This window comes from Ochotona princeps, chromosome 14 (assembly GCF_030435755.1).
Source record: "Ochotona princeps isolate mOchPri1 chromosome 14, mOchPri1.hap1, whole genome shotgun sequence".
Lineage (NCBI taxonomy): Eukaryota > Metazoa > Chordata > Mammalia > Lagomorpha > Ochotonidae > Ochotona > Ochotona princeps.
The window spans coordinates 28,143,288-28,170,444 of NC_080845.1; the positions used below are offsets into that span (position 1 = coordinate 28,143,288).

At 53.8% G+C, this 27,157-nt stretch overlaps 1 protein-coding gene across 1 annotated transcript in view; it reads right to left on the reverse strand.

Annotated features, from left to right (window-relative positions):
* Positions 1–4,272: 4,272 nt before the first annotated feature.
* The window catches only part of GALNT12 (polypeptide N-acetylgalactosaminyltransferase 12), a 35,542-nt gene continuing 12,657 nt past the window's right edge, over positions 4,273–27,157 (reverse strand). The window contains exons 3-10 of the mRNA XM_004581173.4: positions 23,632–23,821; positions 16,983–17,168; positions 14,064–14,181; positions 12,344–12,520; positions 9,576–9,707; positions 7,667–7,780; positions 6,135–6,281; positions 4,273–4,653 (exon numbers count right to left, since the gene is read on the reverse strand). Coding sequence (XP_004581230.2) covers positions 4,516–4,653; positions 6,135–6,281; positions 7,667–7,780; positions 9,576–9,707; positions 12,344–12,520; positions 14,064–14,181; positions 16,983–17,168; positions 23,632–23,821 — 1,202 coding nt within the window. The 3' untranslated portion in view covers positions 4,273–4,515. The remainder of the gene's footprint in view (positions 4,654–6,134; positions 6,282–7,666; positions 7,781–9,575; positions 9,708–12,343; positions 12,521–14,063; positions 14,182–16,982; positions 17,169–23,631; positions 23,822–27,157) is intronic.

Here is a 27,157-nt window from a genome sequence, read left to right on the forward strand (position 1 = left end):
GCAACAATAATCTAATCAGCACCAACAGTCTCTAAGTCTAGAAAGTCAACGTGATCTTGGCTAGACCAAGTTCCTAGCCAAGTAGTGTCGTGACAGCATGACAGTTGATTTCTTCAAAACCAGCAGCAGGCTCTCTGAGCTGAGGGGGTTGAGGTCCTCAGTGCTACAACCACTAGGAACTGAATTCAGCAGGTAAACAATGAGCTGGGGGAAGATCTTCGTCTCAGATGACAGAACCGTCCCAGCCCAGGTCTTTATTTCAGCCCTGGGAGACCCAGGGATGAGAGCCCAGCTGAGCCAGGTGTACTCTGCTGGAACTGTGAGATTCCAGCAGATGTTGCTTCCACCTGCTCCTGGTGTGGTCACGGTTTCCAGGGCAACTGAACATTAACATGGAATTGGTACTCAGAAATGACAAGCTTCTCTTACAAGTGTCTCCAACATGGGAAGAGGTGGGAGAAATTCTGAGGCTGTAGCATTTCCTTGGGCAAATTTTTCTATGAAATATGGATGCTGAGACTGCTACTAGCAAGCACACTGAAGAAAGTGAGGAACGGTGATTCCGCAAGCTGGAATAAGGGGGACCTTGCAATGTTGAAGATGTGCCCAGGTTCTTCTTGCTGGTTATAAGCAAAAATTGGAGAGGAGGGAGATGAGGAGAGGAGAAGGTTTTTTCACTGAAAATGAGTCAGGACTAAATTATTCAGGGAAATCTCAGCCCTCCAGGTGGCAAAAGATGCTGACACATCAGAATGAGTACAGAAAGCCTAGGCCAGAAAAAAAAAAAAAAAGGCTGAATGATTCTATTAACTTTTGCAAAAAGCCTCAAAAAGGTCAGAAGGTCAGAATCTCAAGACACACACACAGCACCTGCAGGAGGTTATGTGCACCTCGCAGGAGAACGCCGTGCAGGCATGGGCTGGGAAAGATCTGTACTGTGGCTGCTGTCTGGGGGAATGAAAGGTAGTGATACCCTTGTGAAACCTTCGAAGTCAGTGAGAAAATGATGCTAGCAGAAACATGGCCCAGTGTGGGCCAAACAGGAAAGAAAGAAGGCGGCGGAAGGCCCAACATCCTACCTGCAGGAAGTAGGCTGACAAAACCACTCAGCCGAACACGGCACACATATGTACAGCTGAACACACTGACTCCGTGGGGGGAAGGAAGCTCAGCCGGCCTCCAGGACCACCCCATCCTGGAGGTTAGGCTTTTTGACTCGCACAGGCGAAGCCCCTCAGGCCGCCCATTGGCGCACCCTCACGGTTAGAGGGTCATGATTTACAGGGGTATGATGGGATCACACAGGTGGTAGTGAGAGATGACCTATTTTATGCCCAGGTTGGGAATTATAGCTAAGGGACTTCCATAGATAAGTCCACAACATGTGTATGTAAGTAGGGGACTGAGACCAAAATGGTTTGGAAGGGAGAACAAGAGTGAGAGAAGTGGACCTGATAGAATCTGTGGGGGAAATGTGGGCTCAGCCCTGTGGAACTGCAATTTCTGCTGGTTCACCCAAGAATGGCGAATAGGGTTAGGCCTTGCTAGGGAGCTGCTGATGAGAACGAGAGTATGACTGAAGGCAGCAGGTGGGTTGTACATAGCTACAAACTGCACTGGCGTGGGTGTGCACTGGGACTGTGGAGTGACAGATCGGGCTTGACTCCAGCCCCTTCTGGTACTCATGAGAGCCAGGTTGGGTGTACAACAGGCCAGATTAGGTCTTGACTCCTGCTCAACTAAGTGAAAGCTGTGTCTGGGTGCGGACCAGGTATCACTGGTTGCAACACCCAAGAACAAGAACCAGAATGGGTGTGGCCAGTTGAACAAAGCCATTATTCTTGTCAGGACAGAAGGTGGACAAGTCAACCTGGGCCAATGACCCACTGATGTATGCAGAAGTGCCACTAGGAGGAGACTCAATGGAGGATCTTGGGAAACTCCTTCATCGGGATGCAGTCCCTGCAGGTGAGTGCAAGCAGCAAGGCAAGGAGCAGCCCAGGCCACACCAGGTCACAGCACCCACCAGCATACATGTGGGTCATGTCTGGGGACAGACCAGTCTGGACCAGCATATAACACCCACTGGCAGGTCTGAGAACCAGGACAGGGGGCAGGAGGAGCCAGATCGGGCTGCAGCACCAGCCAGTTCACATTAGGACTGGGACAGCAAACAGGCTGGGCTGAGATAGGCTGCAGCACCCACCATCAGGAGCTGGAACAGCGGCAGAGTAGACTAGGCCAGACTGCAATAAGATTGTGAATGCTGAGGTGAAGTCTCTGGGATCTGGAAGCTGTGCACTGCTCCATTACTCCCCATGTTTCTTAAGCTGCCTTATCCGTGTCCCCGGATCCACACACCCAGCCCCCGGAGTCCTCCTGGTTGGGCTCTGCTGTGCAGCAGCTGTCTCAGCAGAAATGGACTGATCATAGGTTAGGCAGAGCCAAGTGGGTGACTGCCAGGATAAACAAGTTCTCTGTGAGGACACCAAGTTACTGGTTGGATATAAGGATAAAGAAGTGTCCCAGGAAAGGTACACTGTAAACACCTGGGACCAAAGCCTGGGGGTCCCATGAGGACAAGGGCAGAGTTCTTGGTTTCTCTCCTTAGAGGCATCAAGACAAGTCAGAGGGAGCTGTAGTGGAGCCCCAGGAGGTGGGACGCTGTGCCACTGCCCAGCTGACCTCTAAGAGCAGATCTGCCTTCCGGTAGGGCAGGTGAACTCTCCTGTCTGCCTGCACCCTGCAGGCACCTCACACCCCTTCCTCAGGTGCACCCTGCAGAATAAGGACTCCTGAGCTCACAGGTTCCATTTCCATGGCAACAGGACAAAGGCTGGGTCCTGCAGTGCCCTGCCTGGATGGGAAAGCTGAGCTGTGTTGCCAGGAATCCCTTCCTGCCTACCTTAGGCCAAGACACCTGATTATGTAATATCTGCTTTGGCAGAAACACCCAAGGATGCTCTGGTGTCACATGCTCTACAAGGTGCATTTTTGAAGGAAGAAACTAAAGATGGGTGACTGACGCAGGCTGTGAGCCAGGGAGAAGATAATGGTTTCTCATGCTGTGAGTCAGCCTTACGACCCTGCTCCCATTGACAGTGAACCCAAGCAGCCTCCGTTACAGATACCGTCAGGGAATGCAGTGTAGCGGACGTGCGTTGGGTGGATACAACCAGGGCACCTGTTACACAGACCTCTCCAAGAGGGGGAGTATCTAAACAGACCTGAGACCTCATGAGTTCCCCACAATCAGTTGCACACGCACTGTGTCGTTCTCCTCTGGTGGCCTACATTTGAAGACCAGAAGTTCACATTCTCGTGTTTTCTGTAATAGTCCACACTGACTTCCTTCCAGCTGCCAAGACCTTGGCAGAGCTGGTATCAGGCCCAAGTCACGATGTCTGGGACCAGGTGGCCAGGAAATCGACCCTGATCTCAGATGGCCAACCCCTAACGGACAAGTTTGAGATGTGAGATTCATGCAGAACCATCCATTTCTCGGTGACACCGCTATATGAGGACAAGTGTCCATGACAGGAACAAGTTTCCAAGTCACCCAAAGCCAACAGCCACAGGGGAGCTGGAAAGCCACCTGCAGGCGCTCATGAGCATGGGAGGCCCCTGTGCACTGGATCGGAGTGTCGCTTTGAGATTTCCGCTTCGGCTAGTCCTCTTCGGCTAATGTGAGCATGACAAGCGTTTTGGTTGCGGCAGTAACACATAAGCAGAACTCTTCTTTTGTAAATATTTCTTGGCTATCTCAATGACCAGAAGGGATCCCAGTGTCCACCTCTCCATACTTAGAAAACTCCAACCTAACATAGGGAGCATGACCAGTTTATGGCAAGCATTTCCCAGCAGCCTCAGTTCTTTACTTGCAAATGTCTTTCACGGGGCTGGTTTTGTGGCACAGCAGGTAAAGCTACCATCTGGACCAGCAGCATTCCTACATCCCACCTCTTCATGTCCTGGTTGCTCCACTTCCCCATCCAGCTTCCTGCTAATATACCTGGGAAATCAGCAGAGGATGGTCCAAGTGCCTGGTTCCTGTCCCCATGTGGGAGACCTGGAAGAAGCTCCTGTCCACTGGCCTGTAGTGGTCTGGGAGGCAAATGGGTGAAAGGGAGATTTTTCTTCTCTCTAGCTCTGACTTCCAAACAAGTATTTTTGTTCCAAAGTCTTCCTACCAGGGAATCCTGAGAGGCACCAAAACAGGATATTCACCCTTCTTTACTGGTCAGAATAAGACACAGACGTGGGACAGACATGTTGATAGAAAAATAGGATAAAGTTTTAATTCTCGGAATATCACAAGTTCAACTCTGATGGTTACCCTTGGAAAATCGGGCATTTGGCAACATTTTAAGTTTTCAAAATCAGTACAAAGCTTATTCACATTTTTACCGGATCCAACAATGCTCACACATGCCAGAATGCTGGAGCCACTGAGTTGGGTGGCGCTGGCGGCTGCCTGCAGCTAAACTCGGCTCAGCCACGTCCTCGGGGAAGCATTCATGGCATGCGCTCCTTGAAGAACCATTTCTGATGATCCGAGTTGGAGCAGTCTCGCAGGAGGGGCACAAAACTGTTGCTGGCTTTCTTTTCAGCCTGGACACATTTCTTGGACTGTTGGTGAAATATCAAGCCATCCTACAAAAGATGACAGGCGCCGGATGCTTAAGAGATATGTGAGTGATTTCTCAGCAGTCTCCTTGCTTCAAGAACCAGAGGTGTGATACAAATCATTTCAGGAATATTGACCTCAGGGGAATTGCTTCCACCTAAAACTGGCTTGATAAAATCACCTAAAAATGCTGGCAGCACTGCAGAGCACGACCTTCTGGGGGTCAGATGCCGCCCTCTGCTGGCTGTTCTGGGGAATCTCTCAGATTCCCAGTGTGGTCCCTGCAGCTTCTACAGCTCTACAAGAAAATCAAAACAAAACTCCTTCATTTCCCTGTCACTTGAGTGTCCTGGTTCCATTATTTCCTCCCTGGTGATTTATTTCTCTTAGGCATTTTTTAAAATTTTCACTTGCTTATTTGAGAGGAAGAGAGAGAAGGATGGCCAAGTGCCTGTCCACTGGTTCACTCCACAAACGCCTGGTTGTTCAATCCATTCACTGCTGAGTGTAATATTCCTCTACAGAAAAACCTGGTGCAACGTGTAATCATTTAGAACTAACTTCCTCGTAAGCCGCACAGAAGGGCCCTTTTATTCAGGAGACCAGGTTGGAAGGGAAAGATTCCTAGGCAGACAAGGAAAAAAAAAAAAAGAAAGAAAGAAACTTGCCCTGCTGACTCCCTTCCTTCGGACCAGGCTGCAAGTCCAATGTGGGCTTGTTGCAAATGTGGCCCAGCACCCCATCTGAAATCCACAGGAACTTCAGAGAATGAAAGAGAAACTGACCGTGGTGTGAAAGTTTCTGAAACCCATGCACACACGGTGTCTTCAAAAAGTGCATGTGGGGCAGGGGAGGGAGGGAAGTTACATACGACGCAAAACATGAGCTTCCAGTTTGTTGGCAGCAAAAGAAACTTCTATTCTCATTTCACTTTCTTTGCCCCATGAAGTTTTTGAAGTACCCACAAGCAGCCTTCTCGGTTTTCCAAGGAAGGCTCCAGTCTCCAGCCACCCACGGAGACCTCGCTGGAGTCCTCCAGTAAGGCTGCTGCTTTACTGCGATTGAGAGCTGGGCCCCACGAGGCTTAGAGAACAGGAAGGACTCCAGCCTAGCTCAGTCGCATGTTGGCTGTGGTGCCACTCATCCAAGCCCCACCTGGAGGCCAGAGGCACCTGGCAGAGCTCCCCTGCTGTCACAGCTTCTACAGCTCACGGGGTGACAGCAAAGGCAAAGGCCTGGAAGGGACTCTACAGAGAGGAGGAAAGGAAGTGCCAGGATGCTGGAGTCAACTAGGGGGTCCCTGCCTTAACGCCACTGCCCGGGCTAACTAGGGGGTCCCTGCCTTAACGCCACTGCCCGGGCTAACTCGGGGGTTCCTGCATTAACGCCACTGTCCAGGCTCCCAGAGGTCTGAGACGCGCCAAGACAATACCATGGAGGCTGTTAAGACTTCCGTCCCTTCCCTTACAGGACTGAGCTGGGGGAAGGGCCAGGAACACACACTCACCTCCTGGAGCAAGAACTTCTGGTTCTCCGGGGTGGTGTCTTGGCACGGATGCATGACCAGAATGTCCTTGCCCACCTCCACCGCCACACAGCCCTCCGGCTGGTGGGTATTATAGCGTATTTCCTTCTGGGACGTGTACTCAAAAAACTACAAAGGAAGCAGCCAACAAGTGTCAGTTACCCACTGATGCAGAAGGAGGGAACAGAGGCTAGATGAGGACTGCGGTGGCTGGGTGGGGTCAGCCTCTGCTCTCACCACCAACACCAGTCCCCTGAGGCCTGATCATGCTCCCGTGGGCCCTACAGCAGGTGAGCTGACCCCTAAGATGTGACTTACTGACTGCAAATCAAGTGGCTTTTTCTAGCCTGAAGCCAGGCTGGCACAGGTGCCTGTCCACCTGCCATGCTGAGCTGGTCAGCAGGAAAGTAAACAGTTCTGACACTGGGGGATGCTCTGTAACCTCAAGTAGCTTTCCTTTTCTCTTCGCTACCCTTGTCCCCGGTCAATGGCTCCTGTGACACCTGGACTGTATGCAGTGCTGGGCATGAGGTGGCAGTCGCTGCAAATAAATGGGAGAGCTAGGCTCTTTAAAAGCGTTTTATTCCTGGCCCCACCTGAGACAGGGAGCAAAGAGTGCTTCTATCTGAGAAAGCTGAATTTTTGATAGTTTTGACAGGACACTCAGCCAGCCACACCACCACCTACTTGCGGGAGATTTTACACGGGTGGCAGTTTGTAAGGCACACGGAGCGGTGTTTTGTGGCTTTGTGATGGAATGTCTTGGAACACTGAAGAAACAAGTGTCCGGGATCCCACGGGGCTGTGAGGTAGCTCTGAGTTCCCAGGGGATGCTGGGCGCTCCGTCCTCAAGCATGGGCAGAGTCCAGATAACTCAAGGCTGTGGGGGTCTGAGTGATGGAAGCCTGCCCTGTGGCCTGTCAGAAGCCTCAGCATCCGAAGGGGGTTGGGCTGAATCCAGGCTAGATGTCCACCTTGTGGGCTCCAGGTCACTCCTCAGGACGGCTAAATGACACAGTCCCCAGCCAGCATATCTCTCATCTGTCCTGGGGTCCACCTACTTTCCTGGCTTGTGGAAGGGGGTGGAGTCCCATCCTGGCCCTCAGTCCCTCCTCTCCCCCACCTTCCCAGGACTGAGCTTGCCCTGAAGCCTGAAGCACACATATATAACCCAGGAAGAACCGGCCCCACCCACCACCGCCCTCCACCACCTCTGTTGTCTGATGATAGTGCATCAAAACCTACGGCTTCATTTAGCAATTCTGAAGAACAGAAAAATCAAGTGGAATGCACAGACACAAGAGCAAGAAGCACTTAAGGCACACTGTCAAGAGCCTGTGTGCACCAAAGGATGGGATGACAACGCTATTCCTTTTTCCAGAGCTCTGAGTTCTGCCACCTGCCCAACGTGAGCACACCTGCTTCTACCATGAAAAACAAAAGCAAATACTTCACGAGAAAGAGCCCGCTCCTCTGTTCTTGGCCTGCTTTCCCTTTGTGGAAGCCACACCCACCTGGTTCTGGCCCATTCCGTGGCACATGTAGAGGATCACTTGGTGGCCTGTGATCTGGTTCTCATCGGGAGGGTTGTAGTCGAAGCAGTAGTCCTTCAGGCCTTTGTTCTGCAGCTGGGCACAGGAGAATGGCTGCCATCAGGAGGCCCAGACCAGCCCCCACCTTGGGCTCCCACAGGCACTGGACGGAGAGGACAGCCTACCCCAAGAACCAGACAGTGCAAAAGGGCCCCTGGCTGCCTCACACCCATCCAGCTTTAAAGGTGCTTTCCAAGGGCAGGCATGGAGGTGCAGCGGGTAAAGCCACCACTGTAACACTTCTGTCCCATATTAGAGGGCTGCTTTGAGAACCAGAGGCTTTGCTTCCAGTCCAGCTCCGTGCCGATGCACCTGGGGGGGCAGTGGACGGTGGCCCATTGTGCTTGAGCCCCCTGCCATTCACCTAGGACATGAGGACAGAGTTCTCCTAGCCTCAACTTGAGCCATTCTCTACTGCTTTCCCAGGCCCATGAACAGGAAGCTGGATCTGAAGTAGAGCACCTGGGGACTTGAACCGGAATTTGAACCAGCACCCATATGGGACGCTGGTGCCCCAACCAGCAGTTTAACCAACTCCATCACAGCACAGGCCCCTGAAGACTGTCACAGACCAAGAGAGATTTAGGAGACAAGACATCATTATCAAGCATAAAGCCCTACAGTATGGCTATGAGTCTGGGTGCTGCCCAAAGGCCTAGGTATAGGGGCTTGATTCTCAAAGACAAGACTTCATCATAGTGAATCACAGATAATGCTAATGGCTAATGGATGGAGTGCAGACTCAATCCAACGCAGTATCTGAAGGTTGGGAAAGTGACTGGATCGGGCTGAACTCGCAGGATTGAATCCCACAGACTCTGGTGCCCCGCTGGAGACCATACACACATGGAAGATGATGCTCCATTTTGCTCCCAGCTTCCTGCCTCACTTCCTCTGCACATCCTTCACACTGCCCCGCCACCTTCACCCGACCCAAGGCCAACTACTAACCACTCCACCGCCTTAAGCCAAAACAAATCTTTACAAGCAGCTTCCCTTGGGCATGAAAGTGACAAACAGTGAACTAATGACAATGAATGACTTTGATAGATGCTACCTGGAATCGATCACCTGAAAAGAAATTTGAGAAAATGAGGAGTTCAGAATTAGAACTGGATAGTAAGTGATACCAAGAAATTATTGTTTATTTGATGAGGTGGGATGATGATCTGAGGCTTGGTAAGGTAATATCTGAATGTTATAAAGACAAAATATGTAACAGTAAAAATGAGACAACAGCTGGGTTTACCTAGAAAAATGGAAAGCAGCCTAGAGAAGTGGGAAAAGCAAGAGAAGCATCATGGTGTAGCACATTACACTGCTGACTATGACGACAGCATCCCATGTGGGTTCTGGTCAAGGCCCAGTTGCTCCACTTCCCCTCCAGCTCCCTGCCAATGCCATCTGCAAAAGCAGTGGAGGATGGCCCAAGTGCTAGGGTTCCCTCAACCATGTGGGAAACTCAGAAAAAGCCCCTGGCTTCAGCCCAGCCCAGCTGGGGATGAACCAGTAGATGATTATTTCTCTGTTTTCCTCTCTCTGTGTCACGAAGACTTTCAGGTATAAAAATAAATCAAAAACAAACAAACAAATAAAACCCCAAAAACTAGGCCATGGAACCATGAAGGAAGCCTCAGTTTCCTCATCTGTAAAATGGAAGGCTTGATCTTGCTCACTTCAAGATGGCATCCAGTTCTGACAGTCTAGCTCCAGGGACAACAAGGTAGGAGGATGTGGGAGTGAAGAGAGACCAGAAGTGCCCACACAGGGGACTGTGTTGCCCAGGGTGTGCTGACCAGCGTCGGAGGCTGTCAGAGCCCACTGCACTTACCATGCCGAAGAAGCCGGGCCTGTCTTCGGGCACATGTAGCTCTGGATACACAGTCTCCAGGAACCACTTGAAGTCCTTACACTGGAGCTTTTCCCGGAGCTGCTTCCTCTCTGTCACATCTCCAAAGGGTTCCTGGGAACACAGCACTCCAGTGAGTCCCTGCAGGACCCACTGCTTCGTCTCCCAGCCCCTCTTCTCCGATGCTCACTCCTTAACCCCAAGACCAGGGCTACCAAACACCCACAAAGGACCTTTGCAGCGGTCATGGCCCTACTTGGATGCCAAACACTTTCTGAGCTTTATATGTGGCTATGAACTTTCTGAAGACCCCTCACATCATGTGTCATTCCTGCACAAGGCAAGGAGAGTCACAAAACAGCCTCGATCCGGCTAACAGGAAAGACTGTCACCAACAGAATCGCATTCCCAGATGCCGTCACTCCAGGGAGGAGTGCACCAGGCTAGGAGAAAATGCACCTGCTGATGGAGCTGGACAGCCAAAGCCCAGAGCCACGCTGGCGTTCCTGAACCTGTGTGTCCTCCATGAACCTCTGACCCCAGAGCTCAACCAGCGAAGCATCAGATTCACCACAACTTAGCCCATGGCGTCACCATTGGTAAGTGAATATTCACTTTCAAACATGGGCACATATGTGATGGGCTCAATATGCTGATGTATCTATCCATGCATAATGATGGAGGTTGGAGCCAAATGCTCCAGAAGAAATACCTGGGGAAGTCTGGTCTTGTGCACAAAACCCAATGGGCACTTTTAGACAGTAATTAAGGAAAGCAAGCTTCTACTTACCACACCAAATGTGCAGCTATAAAATCAGTACCAAGTGCCGAGACCTGACTACCATGTACAACTGCAAAACCGGACAAGCAGGGTCAGGAAGTGAATGTTTGACTAAAACTCCAGACCCTGCTCATTTTCCCAGAAGCTCTCCCTTTGATGGAAGTCACCGTGACCTGCAGTCACTGGGCCTTCAGCCTGGAGGGACATTCAGGGCCCCTCTAGTCTGTCTGTCTTTAGGGAAACCCCAGGAATAGGAATGAGGGGGCTCCAGACACGCCTCGGGGAACAGCAGAGGTTCCTACTATGCAGCCTTGTGACTCTGAAGATCCAGAGGCAGAGCAAGCCCAGCGAGCCCAGTGGTCAGACTGGTAGTCCCTGGCCTCAGTGGAGCACAGTGAGAGGCACCATGGGGCTGACAGGCCCCTCCTGTTGCAGCTTCCTCCAATCTTCCTCTGTCAAGCTCCAGCTTTTTCATCTGCAAAATGAGACTTGATGGCTACCCTGCAGAGCTGCTGCAAGGGCTCAGGAGAGGTTTCTATCCAATGGTCAGGTGAGAAGTCTTAGAGCAAGAACTTCTCATGCTGCCCAGTGGCTTGGTTAGCCATGCAAACACAGAACCTGTGGGACCTTGCCCGGGGCGTGCAGGGCTGGCCTGGGGCAGGCAGAGCTGGCTGCCCAGAAGAAGTGGGGGAAATGCATCATAAGCCTTGTGGGAACAAAGATCTTGGACTGCAGTGGACCTCAGGTAGGGGTAGAAGGTGTCTCTGGAGCAGACAAGGAGGCACTGAGATCCATCACCTGAGAACAGCATGGCCTGAGTCACACAGGCTCCACGGGGCTTGTGCTAGTCTCAGGACAGTGTACGGCAGCAAGCCAACAGCTGCAGCTCAGTGTTTGCAGGGGCCCCTCTGCTGTGTACAGACAGCCCAGCCAGGCCACTGGAAGAGAGCTGGGGCCCCCTCCGCAGTATCCATGACACAGGAAAAGGAAGTATGTAGGGGTAGCCTGGCCATTGTCTGGGTGTCCTCTGTCTGGGAATAGTCTCTGGGGGACCAGTAGGAACTCCATGGACAGAGACAACTGACCTTCTGCTCTGGTGTGCTGTCATTTGAAGGTCAAGGTCTGTGACTTATCTTGCACATTGAGTTGAAGGGTACAATCCTAACTGGCTGTACAGAGGGAAAAGCCAGAGGGCAGCACAGTCAAGCCTCCTAATTTGTTCGATCTGCGTCTACAAATTTGCCTACTTGCTAACATTTAGCTGGAACACTCAAATCAATAGTTGATCTGTTTTTGTATTTTCACAGGTATTCACAGAAAAATATCTGAAGTTGCCCAAAACACTTATGTTCCCAAGGGGGGTTGAGCAGGGCCAAGTCTCGCCTTCCTGTCCCACCTGTCTTAGTTCCCATACTGTAAGCCAGCATCTTCTCCAGTATCCACTGAATGCTACGTTTGTCACACTTCTGAGCTGGTGACTTCCCTGGCCTATTCATTCTACAACAGCCTCCCTGCCGCCCAGTCTTAGTGCTGAAGTTCCCATACGCAAGAAGCTTGGGTTTTGCCTTAGTCAACATATATGTTGGATCAGCCTCGTACTGTACGCCTGGTCCTGAGTTCAGTGTCCATGACTCAACAGCACATTACATAAGTAGTCTTGGAATAGACACAGATATAACTCAAGGTCCATGAGCTGACCTGACTGTTGGGATCTGCCCTTATGGGAGCCTAACCTTGCACTTCTCAGAACAGCGAGGCTCACTAATCCCACATCCAGTGTTACCAAACAGAACTGTTAAGGTCACTGAGTATTGGCTATGCAGGACTGTTATCAACAGAGGAAGACAGCTTTCCCACACTTGTGTCACAAGCGACTGGTCATGGCCCATTTCCAGAGCCGGGCTTGCCACGCTAGGAAGCCAGAGAAGAAGGCATGCACATTATGGGTGCATGGGTGTTTCAAACTCACCAAGCGGGCACGGGGGTTGCGATGGTAGTAGATCTCCTTGAACTCATCCATCCACACTTCAGCCGCCCGGACACTGTTGGCCAGAGCCTTGCTACGGGAATAGGGTGCTTGCTTAGGGAACACGTGGCCGACGTGGGAACACGGGTGGGTCTCCAGGGTGCCCCCACACTGCCAGATCTGCACACAGAGCACAGGGGGGAGACCAGGCAGTGAGCATGAGAAGAACGAGGAGGAATCCACAAGTCTGGAGCCTGGATGCTGGGCAGCCGGAAGACACATTGGACACTGACTGCCCCGACCCCGAGTCCCCACACAGGGGGCACACTCACAACACAGCATGCAGGCCAAGAGTGAGAAAGCAGCCCCCAACACAAGTGAACCCCCGAGTCCATGCATTGATGCTCATGCACTTGACTCAGCCACCTCGCCGTAACCCAGGCTTGCAGGACAGGAAGCGCGGGCTTGGTTACCTGGTCTCCTAGCCACAGAAGATAGGAAAGCAGCAAGGAGGAAGGAGGGTGTGAAAGGGGGAAAGGAGGAACTTGTAGAGGTAGGCAGAGCAGCCTGACACCTAGGGGAGAGGCAGAAAGAGCGTTAAAGTCACACCCACAGCTCAAGGGGAGGTCAGTCAGTTACTCGGGGCCACTTCACTTCACTTCACGCCCCTCTGTCCCACAGACAGCACAACCAGCAGTAGTAGCATCTGGTACTTATAATGGAGGGTGTGCATTCCTGGTGGAAGGCTAAAGTCTTGTCTGCTTCTTTGTTGTGTGAGAATGGGACACCAGAAAAATGTTATTAAAAAAAACCCTTAATTTTCCCTTCTCTCTCTCTCACACACACACATTTATAAAAGCTGTTCTTCCTTTCTCTATTTGATTAGAAACAGAAATTCTGTCTGCTGGTTCACTACTTCAATTTTCACAATAGTTGGAGTGTGGGGATTAAACTTGGAGTCAGGCACAACATCCAGGGTTCCTGTGTGAGTGGCCGGAACCCCGTGACTGGAGCCACCACGGCTGCCTTCCAGGGTCTGCATTAGCAGGAAGCAGGCAGAGAACACAGGTTCCCCAGTGTAGGACGTGGGCATCCCAAAAGGCATCTTAGCCACCAAAGCAAACATCTGCCCCTCCGCAAAGTTTGAGACATAAAATGAAAGATTCTGTTAACTGGAAAAAATGCAGAAATATTAAAGATTTTTCAAAGGGGCTTGCACAGACGGTCACACTCGGCAGAACTGGTGGGGAAGTGAGGGGGGTTTGTTCGAAGTTCCCTGAGTCAGCCTATTCCCACGTCCAAGTCTGAAAGTCACCGGTTAAATCAGAAAGTGACTTCCTAAGTTTAGTCAAACGCAAGCTCCCAAACGTGGAGAGGGACCAGGGACAATCCAGTGTCAGCCACTAACTCTGAGCGACCTGGGACAAGCCACAGCCCTCTCTTGGCCTCAGTGCCTGCCCTCTGCAGAAGGAGACAACTGCATGACTGACAAGGGCCTCAATCTATTAAAAAGTATATATTGCTTAAAGCAGAGATAAGAAGTCCAGTGTGTTTATAGGACATGTGTGTAGTTATCATCGCTCAGGATCATAGGATAAACTGGCAAAATGCCGGAAAGGTCCAGGAGGCTCCCAAAGCAAATCTTATCAGAGACGGTGGGAGAGAGAAAGAGAGAGAGAGAGACACTCTGGCTAGTGAGTCCCGACAGAAGACTGGAACTTACCCTAAAGGAGAATTCGAGGTTTTCTCCTCCCCAAACTTCCATTCCTGTATCATAAGACCCCAGGTACTCAAAATATTTCTTACTCACAGCAAACAGTCCACCAGCCATCGTTGGAGACCTAGGAGAGCATGAGATGCACACTTCAGGGTGGGCAGTAGGGAGCCAGGCTGGAACAACCTGCCTGCCTCGTACCACACTCAGGCGGGGCGGGGGGGTATTGCTAAACCCCCCAAGACCTGTCTTGAGGAGGCCCATGGACATCTCAACAAGCAAGTTCTCTGTGTGGGATGCCCCACTGGGCACAGTCAGGACTCTGGGAACCCAGGAGAGAGCGGGACTGGGGAGGGTGGGGTTCCATGGAAGAGGTGAGGTCCACAGGACAGTAGGTGCTGGGGGGATGACCTCTGCAGCAGCAGTCCAGCAAGAGTGACAGTCAGAGCGAGGGCAAAGCTCCCACCCCTTCTTGGACTACAGAACAAGGAAAGCCAACAAGAGAGGCCAGGGTTCCCCCAGGCAGAGGTCAGTGGCCTCATGGAGCGAGCACCCACAGGTGCCACTACGGTACTCAACACAGGGCTGCAGAAAGCAACGCAGGCACCACACCCAGCGCTCCAGGGCACCAGAACCCCTCTGGCTTTCTCCCTGCCATGGTGGTCCAGAAGCCAGCACCAGCATGATAAATAGTCCGACTTCTATCCTACCACACTGAAACACAGGGTCAAAGATAAACCCCAAAATGGCAGCGGGGTGTGGGGACTCTGACCAGCAAGAGCTGACAGCGTGGCGCTCCTGCAGCACCGTGACTGTAAAACCACCAGGTGTGCACCTGCTGGGGACAGGACAGCAGCAGTGCTGACAGAGGGAAGGTTCCAGACTATGAGCTACTTTCACGGGTGCTTGCTTTTTCATTTTCTTTTAAAGATTTAGCCGTGTGTGTGTGTGTGTGTGTGTGTGTGTGTGTGTGTGTGTGTGTGTATTTAGTTGGAAAATCAGGTATACAGAGAGGAAGAGAAACAGAGAGGAAGATCTCCCTTCTGTTTGATAATTCACTCCCCAGGTGACTTTAACAGCTGGAGCTAAGTCGACCCGAAGCCAGGAGCCAGGAACTTCTTTCGGGTCTCCCACATGGGTGCAGAGTCCCAAGGCTTTGGGCCATCCTCGGTTGCTTTCCCAGACTACAGGCAGGGATCTAGATGGGAAGTGGTGCCACCGGGATTAGAACCAGTGACCATATGTGATCCTGGCACATTCAAGGCACAGACTTTAGCCGCTAGGCTACTGCGCTGGGCCTGGGTGCTCACTTTTAAAATAAGAGACCCGGCAGGATGGGCATCCTGCTGCTTTCTCACGGATGAGGAGCTGAAGCCCTGGAACTGAAGGCCATGGGATGGGAGGGCTGGCTGTGCCCCAGCAAGAGGAGTTTGTGTAAGTACAACAGACTTGAGGGGACCTGGGCGAGCCATCTCCTGCTGCATGTGCCTCAGGTCAACCAGGAATGGAGCTGGATGCGCCTGCCACGGTACCAACCAAGGCCTGGAGTCTGCCTCAATCCCTCCCTCTCCCCAGTCCCACTCAATTCTCCTAGGTCCTCTACCACCATGTCTCTGGAACCCCCCAGTTCCTGTCACACTTTCCTGAAGCTGGAAGACAGTAAAGGCTCCCAAAGGTGTCCCTGCCCACAGCCCCACCCGCTGCAAACTCTTCCCCACGCGGCATCCAGCAGGCTTTCCAGAGTGCAAGGTGAACAGGTCACCCCTGCCCAGAACCCTTCTGTGCCCTGCGTGCCCTCCTGGCCCCAAGGCCAGCAGGTCCGGCCCCACCCAGCTCTCCCATCTCATCCATCCTGACTCTGTCTAGCCAACAGAAGGTCATCTCAAGGTCAGGACTTGGGAGAAGGGCTCAGAAGTCCAACTGCCGAATGCAGGTGCAGCTCTAAGTGACCACATGCCATATGAAGCCCCAGCTGCCACCTGCCTGACTCCCACAGCTGTCTCCCAGCTAGTCCTTCCAAGGGCAGGGACAGGCCAGACTCTACAGACCAGCCTGAGAGCCACAGCCCACACTGCATCTGACTCCACTCAGCCCAGACTCACCCACTGCCCTGTGCTGGCTCTCTCACTCCAGGGCCACCCACCTCCAAGGGCAAAGCAGCTGACAGTGTTGAGCCCAGCACTACTACGTGACCCAGCAACGGCACTCCTGGGTTACACCAGAAGAACTGAAAGCAGGGACTCAAACACACACAGGCTCACAGCTGCATTACTGACTACAACCACAAGACAACCCTAGCGTCCATCAGCATATGCATTCACAAATAAAGAGTGGCTTATAACATATACCATGGGACTGTTATTTTGCCATAAAGATGAATGGGGTTCTGTGGGACTCACATCATTACACTGACAGCAGCCAAATATGAAACACCTGGTGATGTTAGTAACAGGAGGTGTCACACAGACAAAATGTAGAGCAGAGATGACCAAGGGCTGGGAAGGGGAGATGGTCTCTGGATGGGAGGGTGAGGAAATTCTGGAAATAGAGCTGACGGCTGCATCCCATCTTGGGTGAGCTTCAAGTCACTGAATCACACACTTAAATGTGCTAAAATTGGGAAGTTCTGTTATGCTTATTTTGTCATGATTCAAAAGTTGAATTAATTAAAGTGTACCAATCTATAATCACATGGGCTACAACGAAGTTTCACAAAACCAAACGGTCTAAAAAAGCAAGCAGCCAGGCTCACCACCAGGCCCTGCCCAGGGGAATAGAGGTGGGAGGTGGGGTGAGGGGGCCGTGGGGTGAAGGGGCCGTGGGGCAGGCAGGCAGGCAGGCAGCTCTCCACCAGCCCCCTCTCCCTGGGGTGGGGCCATTGTGGACATGACAGCCAGATCCCATGAGCCCCTAGAAGCAGAGGCTGACCTGATGACGTCGATGGGGGAACGCATCCGCAGCCTCTCCCTCTCAGGAACCACATGCCACGTGAACACCAGTCTCCAGTCGAAGCCCCCGATCTGGGGCTCCCCGGGGTTCCCCAGGTACTCAAAAGTGTTCCAGTCGATCACATCGATCACGGGGCACACCACTGCCGACTCCTTTTCGTGGATCCTGCAATACCCAAGACATCCGCGGTTCCTACCTGGACAGGTGGCAGCGGGACAGCTAACAAACGCAAGGACGTGTGCCCAGCAGCCTTCTCTGGGAAGGAGTAACGCTATCTGAGAAAGACCAGCTTCCCTTTGCCAGGTGACTGCGCCATATCATGGCCCTGGCAGGCAACGCTAACCAGGAAGGCGATGGAGACTTTGATACAAAAGGTGCCAGGGATCTGACCTCTATGAACTCAGGCTATACAATCAGACTGGCTGGCCCACGGCAGCCCACCTCATCCAAAAGGGAAAACTAAGGGAGGCCAGGCTAACATTGGAACTCGACTCTGAGTCAAGGGTAGAAAACGCCATGTCCTTGAGGGATGCTCTTGGCACCTGGGGTAGAACCATATTTTACAAATTAACTCATTTGTTTGAGACAGAGAGCTCCCTTCTGCTGGTCCACACCTCTGAGGTCTGCAAGGGCCATCAGCTGGAGTGAAGGCCAGGAGCAAGGGACTCAGTTCAGGTCTCCCATGCAGGTGGCAGGAACCCAGGGACAGTCATGGCTGGACCTCCCTAGGTCTGGATGAGAAGAAGCCAGAATCAGGAGTCAGAGCCAGGTATCTGACCTAGGCACTCCAACAAGGGATGAGGGCGTCTCAGCCACCAAGCTGTCTGTCCCCTGCACGCTGCAGAATATTCACTCAGCATTCCCGGCATACAAGGAGCCAGCAGCACTACCTGGTTGGCCTGATGACCAAAAACACTTTTCTACATTTCCAAGGTTGCTGAAACCTAAAGCATCTTAGTTCTGGTACACACTGGGAAATTTCTGGGACAGTCCAGAAAAGTTCCAGAAGCCCAGGTTCCCACCTCCACAGAAAGATGCAAATGGTCTGTGAGGACTAGGCATTGGGAAAGCTCCAAATATCCCAAGTACAGGTATGAGGCAAGGTCATGGTGATGGGGAGGGGCATCTGCAGGAGGAGAGATGTTCTCCCCTCTACGACACTGGAGAGGCAGAATCAGACCAGGGAGAGGGAGAAGGAGCAGAATGTGGGAGTGTGACAGTAAAGGAGTGTGGGAGTGAGGGAGTGTGGGACTGGGAGTGAGGGAGTGTGGGAGTGAGGGAGTGTGGGAGTGAGGGAGTGTGGGAGTGTGGGACTGGGAGTGAGGGAGTGAGGGAGTGTGGGAGTGAGGGAGTGTGGGAGTGTGGGAGTGAGGGAGTGAGGGAGTGTGGGAGTGAGGGAGTGTGGGACTGGGAGTGTGGGAGTGAGGGAGTGTGGGAGTGTGGGAGTGAGGGAGTGTGGGAGTGAGGGAGTGTGGGAGTATGGGACTGGGAGTGAGGGAGTGAGGGAGTGTGGGAGTGAGGGAGTGAGGGAGTGTGGGAGTGAGGGAGTGTGGGAGTGACGGAGTGTGGGAGTGAGGGAGTATGGGAGTGTGGGAGTGTGGGACTGGGAGTGAGGGAGTGTGGGAGTGAGGGAGTATGGGAGTGAGAGAGTGTGGGAGTGAGGGAGTATGGGACTGGGAGTGTGGGAGTGAGGGAGTGTGGGAGTGAGGGAGTGAGGGAGTGAGGGAGTGTGGGAGTGTGGGAGTGAGGGAGTGAGGGAGTATGGGAGTGAGGGAGTGTGGGAGTGAGGGAGCGAGGGAGTGTGGGAGTGAGGGAGTGTGGGAGTGAGGGAGTGTGGGAGTGTGGGAGTGAGGGAGTGTGGGACTGGGAGTGTGGGAGTGTGGGAGTAAGGGAGTGTGGGAGTGAGGGAGTGTGGGAGTGAGGGAGTGTGGGAGTGAGGGAGTGTGGGACTGGGAGTGTGGGAGTGAGGGAGTGAGGGAGTGAGGGAGTGTGGGAGTGTGGGAGTGAGGGAGTGTGGGTGTGTGGGAGTGAGGGAGTGAGGGAGTGTGGGAGTGAGGGAGTGAGGGAGTGTGGGAGTGAGGGAGTATGGGACTGGGAGTGTGGGAGTGAGGGAGTGAGGGAGTGAGGGAGTGAGGGAGTGTGGGAGTGAGGGAGTGAGGGAGTGTGGGAGTGAGGGAGTGTGGGACTGGGAGTGTGGGAGTGAGGGAGTGAGGGAGTGTGGGAGTGAGGGAGTGTGGGAGTGTGGGAGTGAGGGAGTGAGGGACTGGGAGTGAGGGAGTGTGGGAGTGAGGGAGTGTGGGAGTGAGGGAGTGTGGGAGTGTGGGAGTGAGGGAGTGAGGGAGTGTGGGAGTGAGGGAGTGTGGGAGTCTGGGACTGGGAGTGAGGGAGTGAGGGACTGGGAGTGAGGGAGTGTGGGAGTGAGGGAGTGTGGGAGTGAGGGAGTGAGGGAGTGTGGGAGTGAGGGAGTGAGGGAGTGAGGGAGTGAGGGAGTGAGGGAGTGAGGGAGTGAGGGAGTGTGGGAGTGAGGGAGTGAGGGAGTGAGGGAGTGAGGGAGTGTGGGAGTGAGGGAGTGTGGGAGTGTGGGAGTGAGGGAGTGAGAGACTGGGAGTGTGGGAGTGAGGGAGTGAGGGACTGGGAGTGTGGGAGTGAGGGAGTGAGGGAGTGAGGGAGTGAGGGAGTGAGGGAGTGTGGGAGTGAGGGAGTGAGGGAGTGAGGGAGTGAGGGAGTGAGGAAGTGTGGGAGTGAGGGAGTGTGGGAGTGTGGGAGTGAGGGAGTGTGGGACTGGGAGTGTGGGAGTGAGGGAGTGAGGGAGTGTGGGAGTGAGGGAGTGTGGGAGTGTGGGAGTGAGGGAGTGTGGGAGTGAGGGAGTGAGGGAGTGAGGGAGTGTGGGAGTGAGGGAGTGTGGGAGTCTGGGACTGGGAGTGAGGGAGTGAGGGACTGGGAGTGAGGGAGTGTGGGAGTGAGGGAGTGTGGGAGTGAGGGAGTGAGGGAGTATGGGAGTGAGGGAGTGTGGGAGTGAGGGAGTGAGGGAGTGAGGGAGTGAGGGAGTGAGGGAGTGAGGGAGTGAGGGAGTGAGGGAGTGAGGGAGTGAGGGAGTGTGGGAGTGTGGGAGTGAGGGAGTGAGGGAGTGAGGGAGTGAGGGAGTGTGGGAGTGAGGGAGTGTGGGAGTGAGGGAGTGTGGGAGTGAGGGAGTGAGGGAGTGAGGGAGTGTGGGAGTGTGGGAGTGAGGGAGTATGGGAGTGAGGGAGTGTGGGAGTGAGGGAGTGTGGGAGTGAGTGAGCGAGGGAGTGTGGGAGTGAGGGAGTGAGGGAGTGTGGGAGTGAGGGAGTGAGGGAGTGAGGGAGTGTGGGAGTGTGGGAGTGAGGGAGTGAGGGAGTATGGGAGTGAGGGAGTGTGGGAGTGAGGGAGCGAGGGAGTGAGGGAGTGTGGGAGTGAGGGAGTGTGGGAGTGAGGGAGTGTGGGAGTGAGGGAGTGTGGGAGTGAGGGAGTGTGGGAGTGAGGGAGTTAGGGAGTGTGGGAGTGTGGGACTGGGAGTGAGGGAGTGAGGGAGTGAGGGAGTATGGGAGTGAGAGAGTGTGGGAGTGAGGGAGTATGGGACTGGGAGTGTGGGAGTGAGGGAGTGTGGGAGTGAGGGAGTGAGGGAGTGAGGGAGTGTGGGAGTGTGGGAGTGAGGGAGTGAGGGAGTATGGGAGTGAGGGAGTGTGGGAGTGAGGGAGCGAGGGAGTGTGGGAGTGAGGGAGTGTGGGAGTGAGGGAGTGTGGGAGTGTGGGAGTGAGGGAGTGTGGGAGTGAGGGAGTGTGGGACTGGGAGTGAGGGAGTGAGGGAGTGTGGGAGTGAGGGAGTGTGGGACTGGGAGTGTGGGAGTGAGGGAGTGTGGGAGTGAGGGAGTGTGGGACTGGGAGTGTGGGAGTGTGGGAGTAAGGGAGTGTGGGAGTGAGGGAGTGTGGGAGTGAGGGAGTGTGGGAGTGAGGGAGTGTGGGACTGGGAGTGTGGGAGTGAGGGAGTGAGGGAGTGAGGGAGTGTGGGAGTGTGGGAGTGAGGGAGTGTGGGAGTGTGGGAGTGAGGGAGTGAGGGAGTGTGGGAGTGAGGGAGTGAGGGAGTGTGGGAGTGAGGGAGTATGGGACTGGGAGTGTGGGAGTGAGGGAGTGAGGGAGTGAGGGAGTGTGGGAGTGAGGGAGTGTGGGAGTGAGGGAGTGAGGGAGTGTGGGAGTGAGGGAGTGAGGGAGTGAGGGAGTGAGGGAGTGAGGGAGTGAGGGAGTGTGGGAGTGAGGGAGTGAGGGAGTGTGGGAGTGAGGGAGTGAGGGAGTGAGGGAGTATGGGAGTGAGGGAGTGTGGGAGTGAGGGAGCGAGGGAGTGAGGGAGTGTGGGAGTGAGGGAGTGTGGGAGTGAGGGAGTGTGGGAGTGAGGGAGTGTGGGAGTGAGGGAGTGTGGGAGTGAGTGAGCGAGGGAGTGTGGGAGTGAGGGAGTGAGGGAGTGTGGGAGTGAGGGAGCGAGGGAGTGAGGGAGTGTGGGAGTGAGGGAGTGTGGGAGTGAGGGAGTATGGGAGTGAGGGAGTGTGGGAGTGAGGGAGTGTGGGAGTGAGTGAGCGAGGGAGTGTGGGAGTGAGGGAGTGAGGGAGTGTGGGAGTGAGGGAGTGAGGGAGTGAGGGAGTGTGGGAGTGTGGGAGTGAGGGAGTGAGGGAGTATGGGAGTGAGGGAGTGTGGGAGTGAGGGAGCGAGGGAGTGAGGGAGTGTGGGAGTGAGGGAGTGTGGGAGTGAGGGAGTGTGGGAGTGAGGGAGTGTGGGAGTGAGGGAGCGAGGGAGTGAGGGAGTGTGGGAGTGAGGGAGTGTGGGAGTGAGGGAGTGAGGGAGTGAGGGAGTATGGGAGTGAGAGAGTGTGGGAGTGAGGGAGTATGGGACTGGGAGTGTGGGAGTGAGGGAGTGTGGGAGTGAGGGAGTGAGGGAGTGAGGGAGTGTGGGAGTGTGGGAGTGAGGGAGTGAGGGAGTATGGGAGTGAGGGAGTGTGGGAGTGAGGGAGCGAGGGAGTGTGGGAGTGAGGGAGTGTGGGAGTGAGGGAGTGTGGGAGTGTGGGAGTGAGGGAGTGTGGGAGTGAGGGAGTGTGGGACTGGGAGTGAGGGAGTGAGGGAGTGTGGGAGTGAGGGAGTGTGGGACTGGGAGTGTGGGAGTGAGGGAGTGTGGGAGTGAGGGAGTGTGGGACTGGGAGTGTGGGAGTGTGGGAGTAAGGGAGTGTGGGAGTGAGGGAGTGTGGGAGTGAGGGAGTGTGGGAGTGAGGGAGTGTGGGACTGGGAGTGTGGGAGTGAGGGAGTGAGGGAGTGAGGGAGTGTGGGAGTGTGGGAGTGAGGGAGTGTGGGAGTGTGGGAGTGAGGGAGTGAGGGAGTGTGGGAGTGAGGGAGTGAGGGAGTGTGGGAGTGAGGGAGTATGGGACTGGGAGTGTGGGAGTGAGGGAGTGAGGGAGTGAGGGAGTGTGGGAGTGAGGGAGTGTGGGAGTGAGGGAGTGAGGGAGTGTGGGAGTGAGGGAGTGAGGGAGTGAGGGAGTGAGGGAGTGAGGGAGTGAGGGAGTGTGGGAGTGAGGGAGTGAGGGAGTGAGGGAGTGAGGGAGTGTGGGAGTGAGGGAGTGTGCGAGTGTGGGAGTGAGGGAGTGAGGGACTGGGAGTGTGGGAGTGAGGGAGTGAGGGACTGGGAGTGTGGGAGTGAGGGAGTGAGGGAGTGAGGGAGTGAGGGAGTGAGGGAGTGAGGGAGTGTGGGAGTGAGGGAGTGAGGGAGTGAGGGAGTGAGGGAGTGAGGGAGTGTGGGAGTGAGGGAGTGTGGGAGTGTGCGAGTGAGGGAGTGTGGGACTGGGAGTGTGGGAGTGAGGGAGTGTGGGAGTGTGGGAGTGTGGGAGTGTGGGAGTGAGGGAGTCAGGGAATGTGACAGTGAGGGAGTGTGGGAATGTGGAAGGATAGGGGAGAGCAAAAGTTGTGGGAAAGTGGCTGGCAGCCTCTAGAGAAGTTGTTTAGGAGTTAGAGAGGAGCTGAGTGAGTGGCAAAGGAAACTGTCTTGGAAGTGGGCCCTAACTATGGCTTCTGTGTACCCACTCCTCCACAAAATATGAATATGCAGAAAGGGTGGGAGAGGACACTTTATGACCAGGGCGTTATAAAGGCAACATAACCCAGGCCTGAATCATTATGAGACATGTGATTTTGATAGTCCTTTTTCTGCCTTTATGAATCTAAAAAGAAATTCACACCAAACATTCACATGTCCTGGGTCCCAGCCCCTGTCTGGCTCTCCTGCAGTGGGTAAAAACGCATCACACCATGTATCCCTAGGGGGTGATGCTCCAAGACTCACAGTAATGTCCCTTGTGGGCTGATGGCACTGAGTCTTCTGTGACAAACAGGTGTAAGAACTAATAAAAGTCAATAGCAATGCTAGGCACTGAGCTGGCCACCAGCTCCCTCAGGCGGGCATGTGCTGGGCACATTCACGCATCCAGTCACTGAGGACTCCCCAGCCCAATGCAGCAGATGTGGGGAACTTGAACCCATGAAAGGGGACTTGCCCCAGGGATCTCTGATGCCAGGCACCAGGTGGCCCCTCAACCCATCACCATGAGCTCGTCCCTCCCTGTGGGGCAGCCCACGTACCTCTGCAGCAGCGGCTCCAGCCACCCCTCGTGGCATTCGCAGTGACAGTCTAAGAAGGTCAGCACGTCCCCCTTGGCTGCCGAAGCGCCCAACAGTCGTGCTCGCACCAGACCCTCCCTCTTGGTGGCCCGGATCAGGCGCACCTTGGGCAGGCCTGACAGCTCATTGGCCAGCCGCTCCTTCAGGTGCTCTGGGGAGGTAAGCAGAGAGGGTAAGGGTCCACTACCATGGTGCTGGCAGAACAGCCCTTCCCAAGCTACCTCCTGTCCCCAGATGCAAGCCTCCTTGGCTTTGTCACCTGGGAATGTCCTCACCTGTCCTAAATCCAAGGTTGGAAGTGTCCTGAAGGATTTCTAGAGTCCATCAAAATACACACATAGTTTATTTTACACTCAGCTGGGTTAGCCTATGGTATGTGAATGTTCTCAATAGAGCTGTTACCATAACATTCTGTGGTCTGAGTAGTGAACACTTAATCACACACACACACACACACACACACACACACACACACAGGGAGCAGTGTTGTGGCATAGCTGGTTAAGCCGCTGTGATACCACCAATCCCTATTGGAGCACTGTTCTAGTCCCAGCTGCTCGCTTCCCTGCTATGCACAGCTCCCTGCTGATGCCCCTGGGAAGGAAGCACTTGGTCCCCTACCACCCACGGGGGAGACTCAATGCAGTCCCTGGCTCCCAGCTTCAGCCTGGCCTGGTCTTGGCCTATGTAGCCACCTGGGGAGTGAATCAGAGGATGGGAAATCTTTTTCTTTCTGTCTTCCCCCTCTCCTCTGTCACTCTGCCTTTCAACTAAATAAATCTTTAAATAAAGTAACACAAGCCATCCTATAATAATGTTTATTAAAAAAAAGGAATCACATTCATATAAATGTTCCCAGGGACCCTACAGAGTGTACAGTAGTAACAACAGTTGCAGCTGCCCCAAGAAAGCCTACTGTGTAAGCTTGGCCTAAGTGACTTACAAATGGCTCTCCAAGTCCCAGGACAAGCAGAGGAGGTAAGTGCTAGCATCATCCCCATTTTACAGATGGAAACACTGAGTCCTGAAAGGCTAAGCCACCTGCCCAAGGTCACAGGGCACACCAGCCAAACAGCCTCGCTTTGAACCAATCGATCCGGCTGCAGATTCCACTGGTGAATGCCACTGTTCAGAGCTTTCTGCCGCCACTTCTCATCCTTATTAAACACGGAGAAAGTGTGGCCAGCTGTGGGACAGGGGATGAGCTGGAAGCCTGCTCCCATGAAGAGCCCGGCCCCCAGCAATCCCGACTCCACAGGCAAGGCTGAGACTGGACACCATGTGCCCCTTCTCCCGGAGGGAGTCAGGTGGCAACCAGTGAGAACCACTCAAAAAAAAGAGACTCCCCACATCCACTGGAGCTTCAGTTCCATGTTCTCAACCGCCAGTCAAGGGGAATATTCAATAAAACCTTTTTAAAAAGAGGGGTGTGGGCCCAGCTACTGCCTAGTACCTGGAGTCCTTGCTTTGCATGCATTGGGATCCCCATATGGTCACCAGTTCTGGTCGTGGCAGCTCCACTTCCCATCCAGCTCCCTGCTTGTGGCCTGCGAAAGCAGTCAAGGATGGCCTAAAGCCTTGGGGACCCTGCACCTGTGTGTGGGAGACATAGAAGAAGCTCCTGGCTCCTGGTTTCTGATCAGTGCAGCACCAGCCATTGCAGTCACTTGGGGAGTGAATCATAAGATGGAAGATCTTCCTCTCTGTCTCTCTGCCTCTCTGTATATCTGATTTTCCAATAAAAATTTTTAAAAATAAATCTTGTTTTTAAAAAAGAGGGGTGCTTCCTACTGCACGAAAATTTTTCTTGGATCATTCCAACTCTTTTCTTTTTTAAAGATTTATTTTATTTTTATTGCAAAGTCAGATATACAGAGAGGAGGAGAGATAGAGAGGAAGATCTTCCATCCATTGATTCACTTCCCAAGTGAACACAACGGGCGGAGCTGCACTGATCAGAAGCCAGGAATATGGAGTCTCCTCCAGATCTCCCACGCAGGTGCAGGATCCCAAGGCCTCAGGCCATCCCAGGCTTTCCCAGACAGCTTTCCCAGGCCACAAGCAGGGAGCTGAATGGGAAGCGGAACTGCCAGGATTAGAACCGGTGCCCATACGGGATCCCAGTGCATTCAAGGCGAGGACTTTAGCCACTAGGCCATGCCACCAGGCCGGGATCATCCCAACTCTTAAAAGTGCTGGTCAATTTTTTTTTTTTAAATCCTAACTATAACTGCAAATAAGCTGAAGGCAGGAGTGAAGGGAGGCAGCTTTGCAAGCGAAGCTCAGCTGGCTACATGAGGAGGATGAGTTTGCCAACCTCATTTTCTGTCTGCCCAAGTGGCCCACCTGCACCTGGAGGGATGCTCCCAGCCCTGACACTGCAAACAAAGCAGAACTGCTCCACTCATGGCTCCCCTGCTTCTACAAGTCAGTCCACGGCAACAGGTGGACAGGAGGACCCAGCTGTGACGGATAGGACTATGCCTGCCTGCCGCTGAGGCGCTGTTTATTCCCCAAATGACTAACACACTTGACGCTGACTGCTGAATGGACCAGTCTGTAGCATGGCGCTGTGCACTGTGCTCACATGAAGGTTTTCAAGGTGTTTCAGGAGGCAAAGTTATCGGTGAAGCACAGCTAACTCATTGCCAGGTATTAACCCCACACCCAACCTGTCTCCCTTAACTCACTTCATCCTCACTGGGATCTATGAGGTAGGATCTGTGATGACTTCAATTTTACAGTGGAGTAGAGCCCCACTTGAGACTGGCTAAGACTGTATGCTGCTTGGAGGTACAGGAATGGGGGTATTTGAGACCAGGCAGCATACCCCAGTATGAATGCCTACATGGACAGTTAAAACACCCCACCCCTGGAGGACCACACAACAGGAAACACAGAGGAGCGCCTACTATGTGCTGGTCACTATGTGAGGCTCTGTCCTACATACCATCTCACTGATGCCTCACTACAGTGCAGAGGTGGATACACCCCTGGTGGGAAACTGAGGCAACGTCAGCTGCTTTACCCACACTGTTACCCGCAGGTCATAGTAAAGCCTCCCTCAGACTCAGGGGCTCTCCCCCCAGAACTCTGTGCCCAGGAGGCTTCCCATGGCACCAAACCCCAGCCTGACCTGCACACTGCACGGGACACCACTCCCATACTCCTGCCCCTCATGCCCTGTGGGTTCTAGCTGAGCAGCGTCTGCCAACCCAGCCTGGGATTCCGCGCCAGAGCCGTGGTGTAACAGGGCTATTTCTGTCTTGTGTGACTCACAATCCCAAACACATGCCCCACAAGGACACCTGGATGCCAGCTTCGAGGCCACATGGGGCTGCCTCTGTGCTGACCACTGGCCACAATACATGCCCCACAGGCAGGAGCTGCCAATCCCAGGGGGAACAGGAGGTGGAAAGTGGGTTGCAAACAAGGTCGAGGTAGCCAGTAAGCCCACCATCCTACCTGTCATCATGTCCTTGCTATC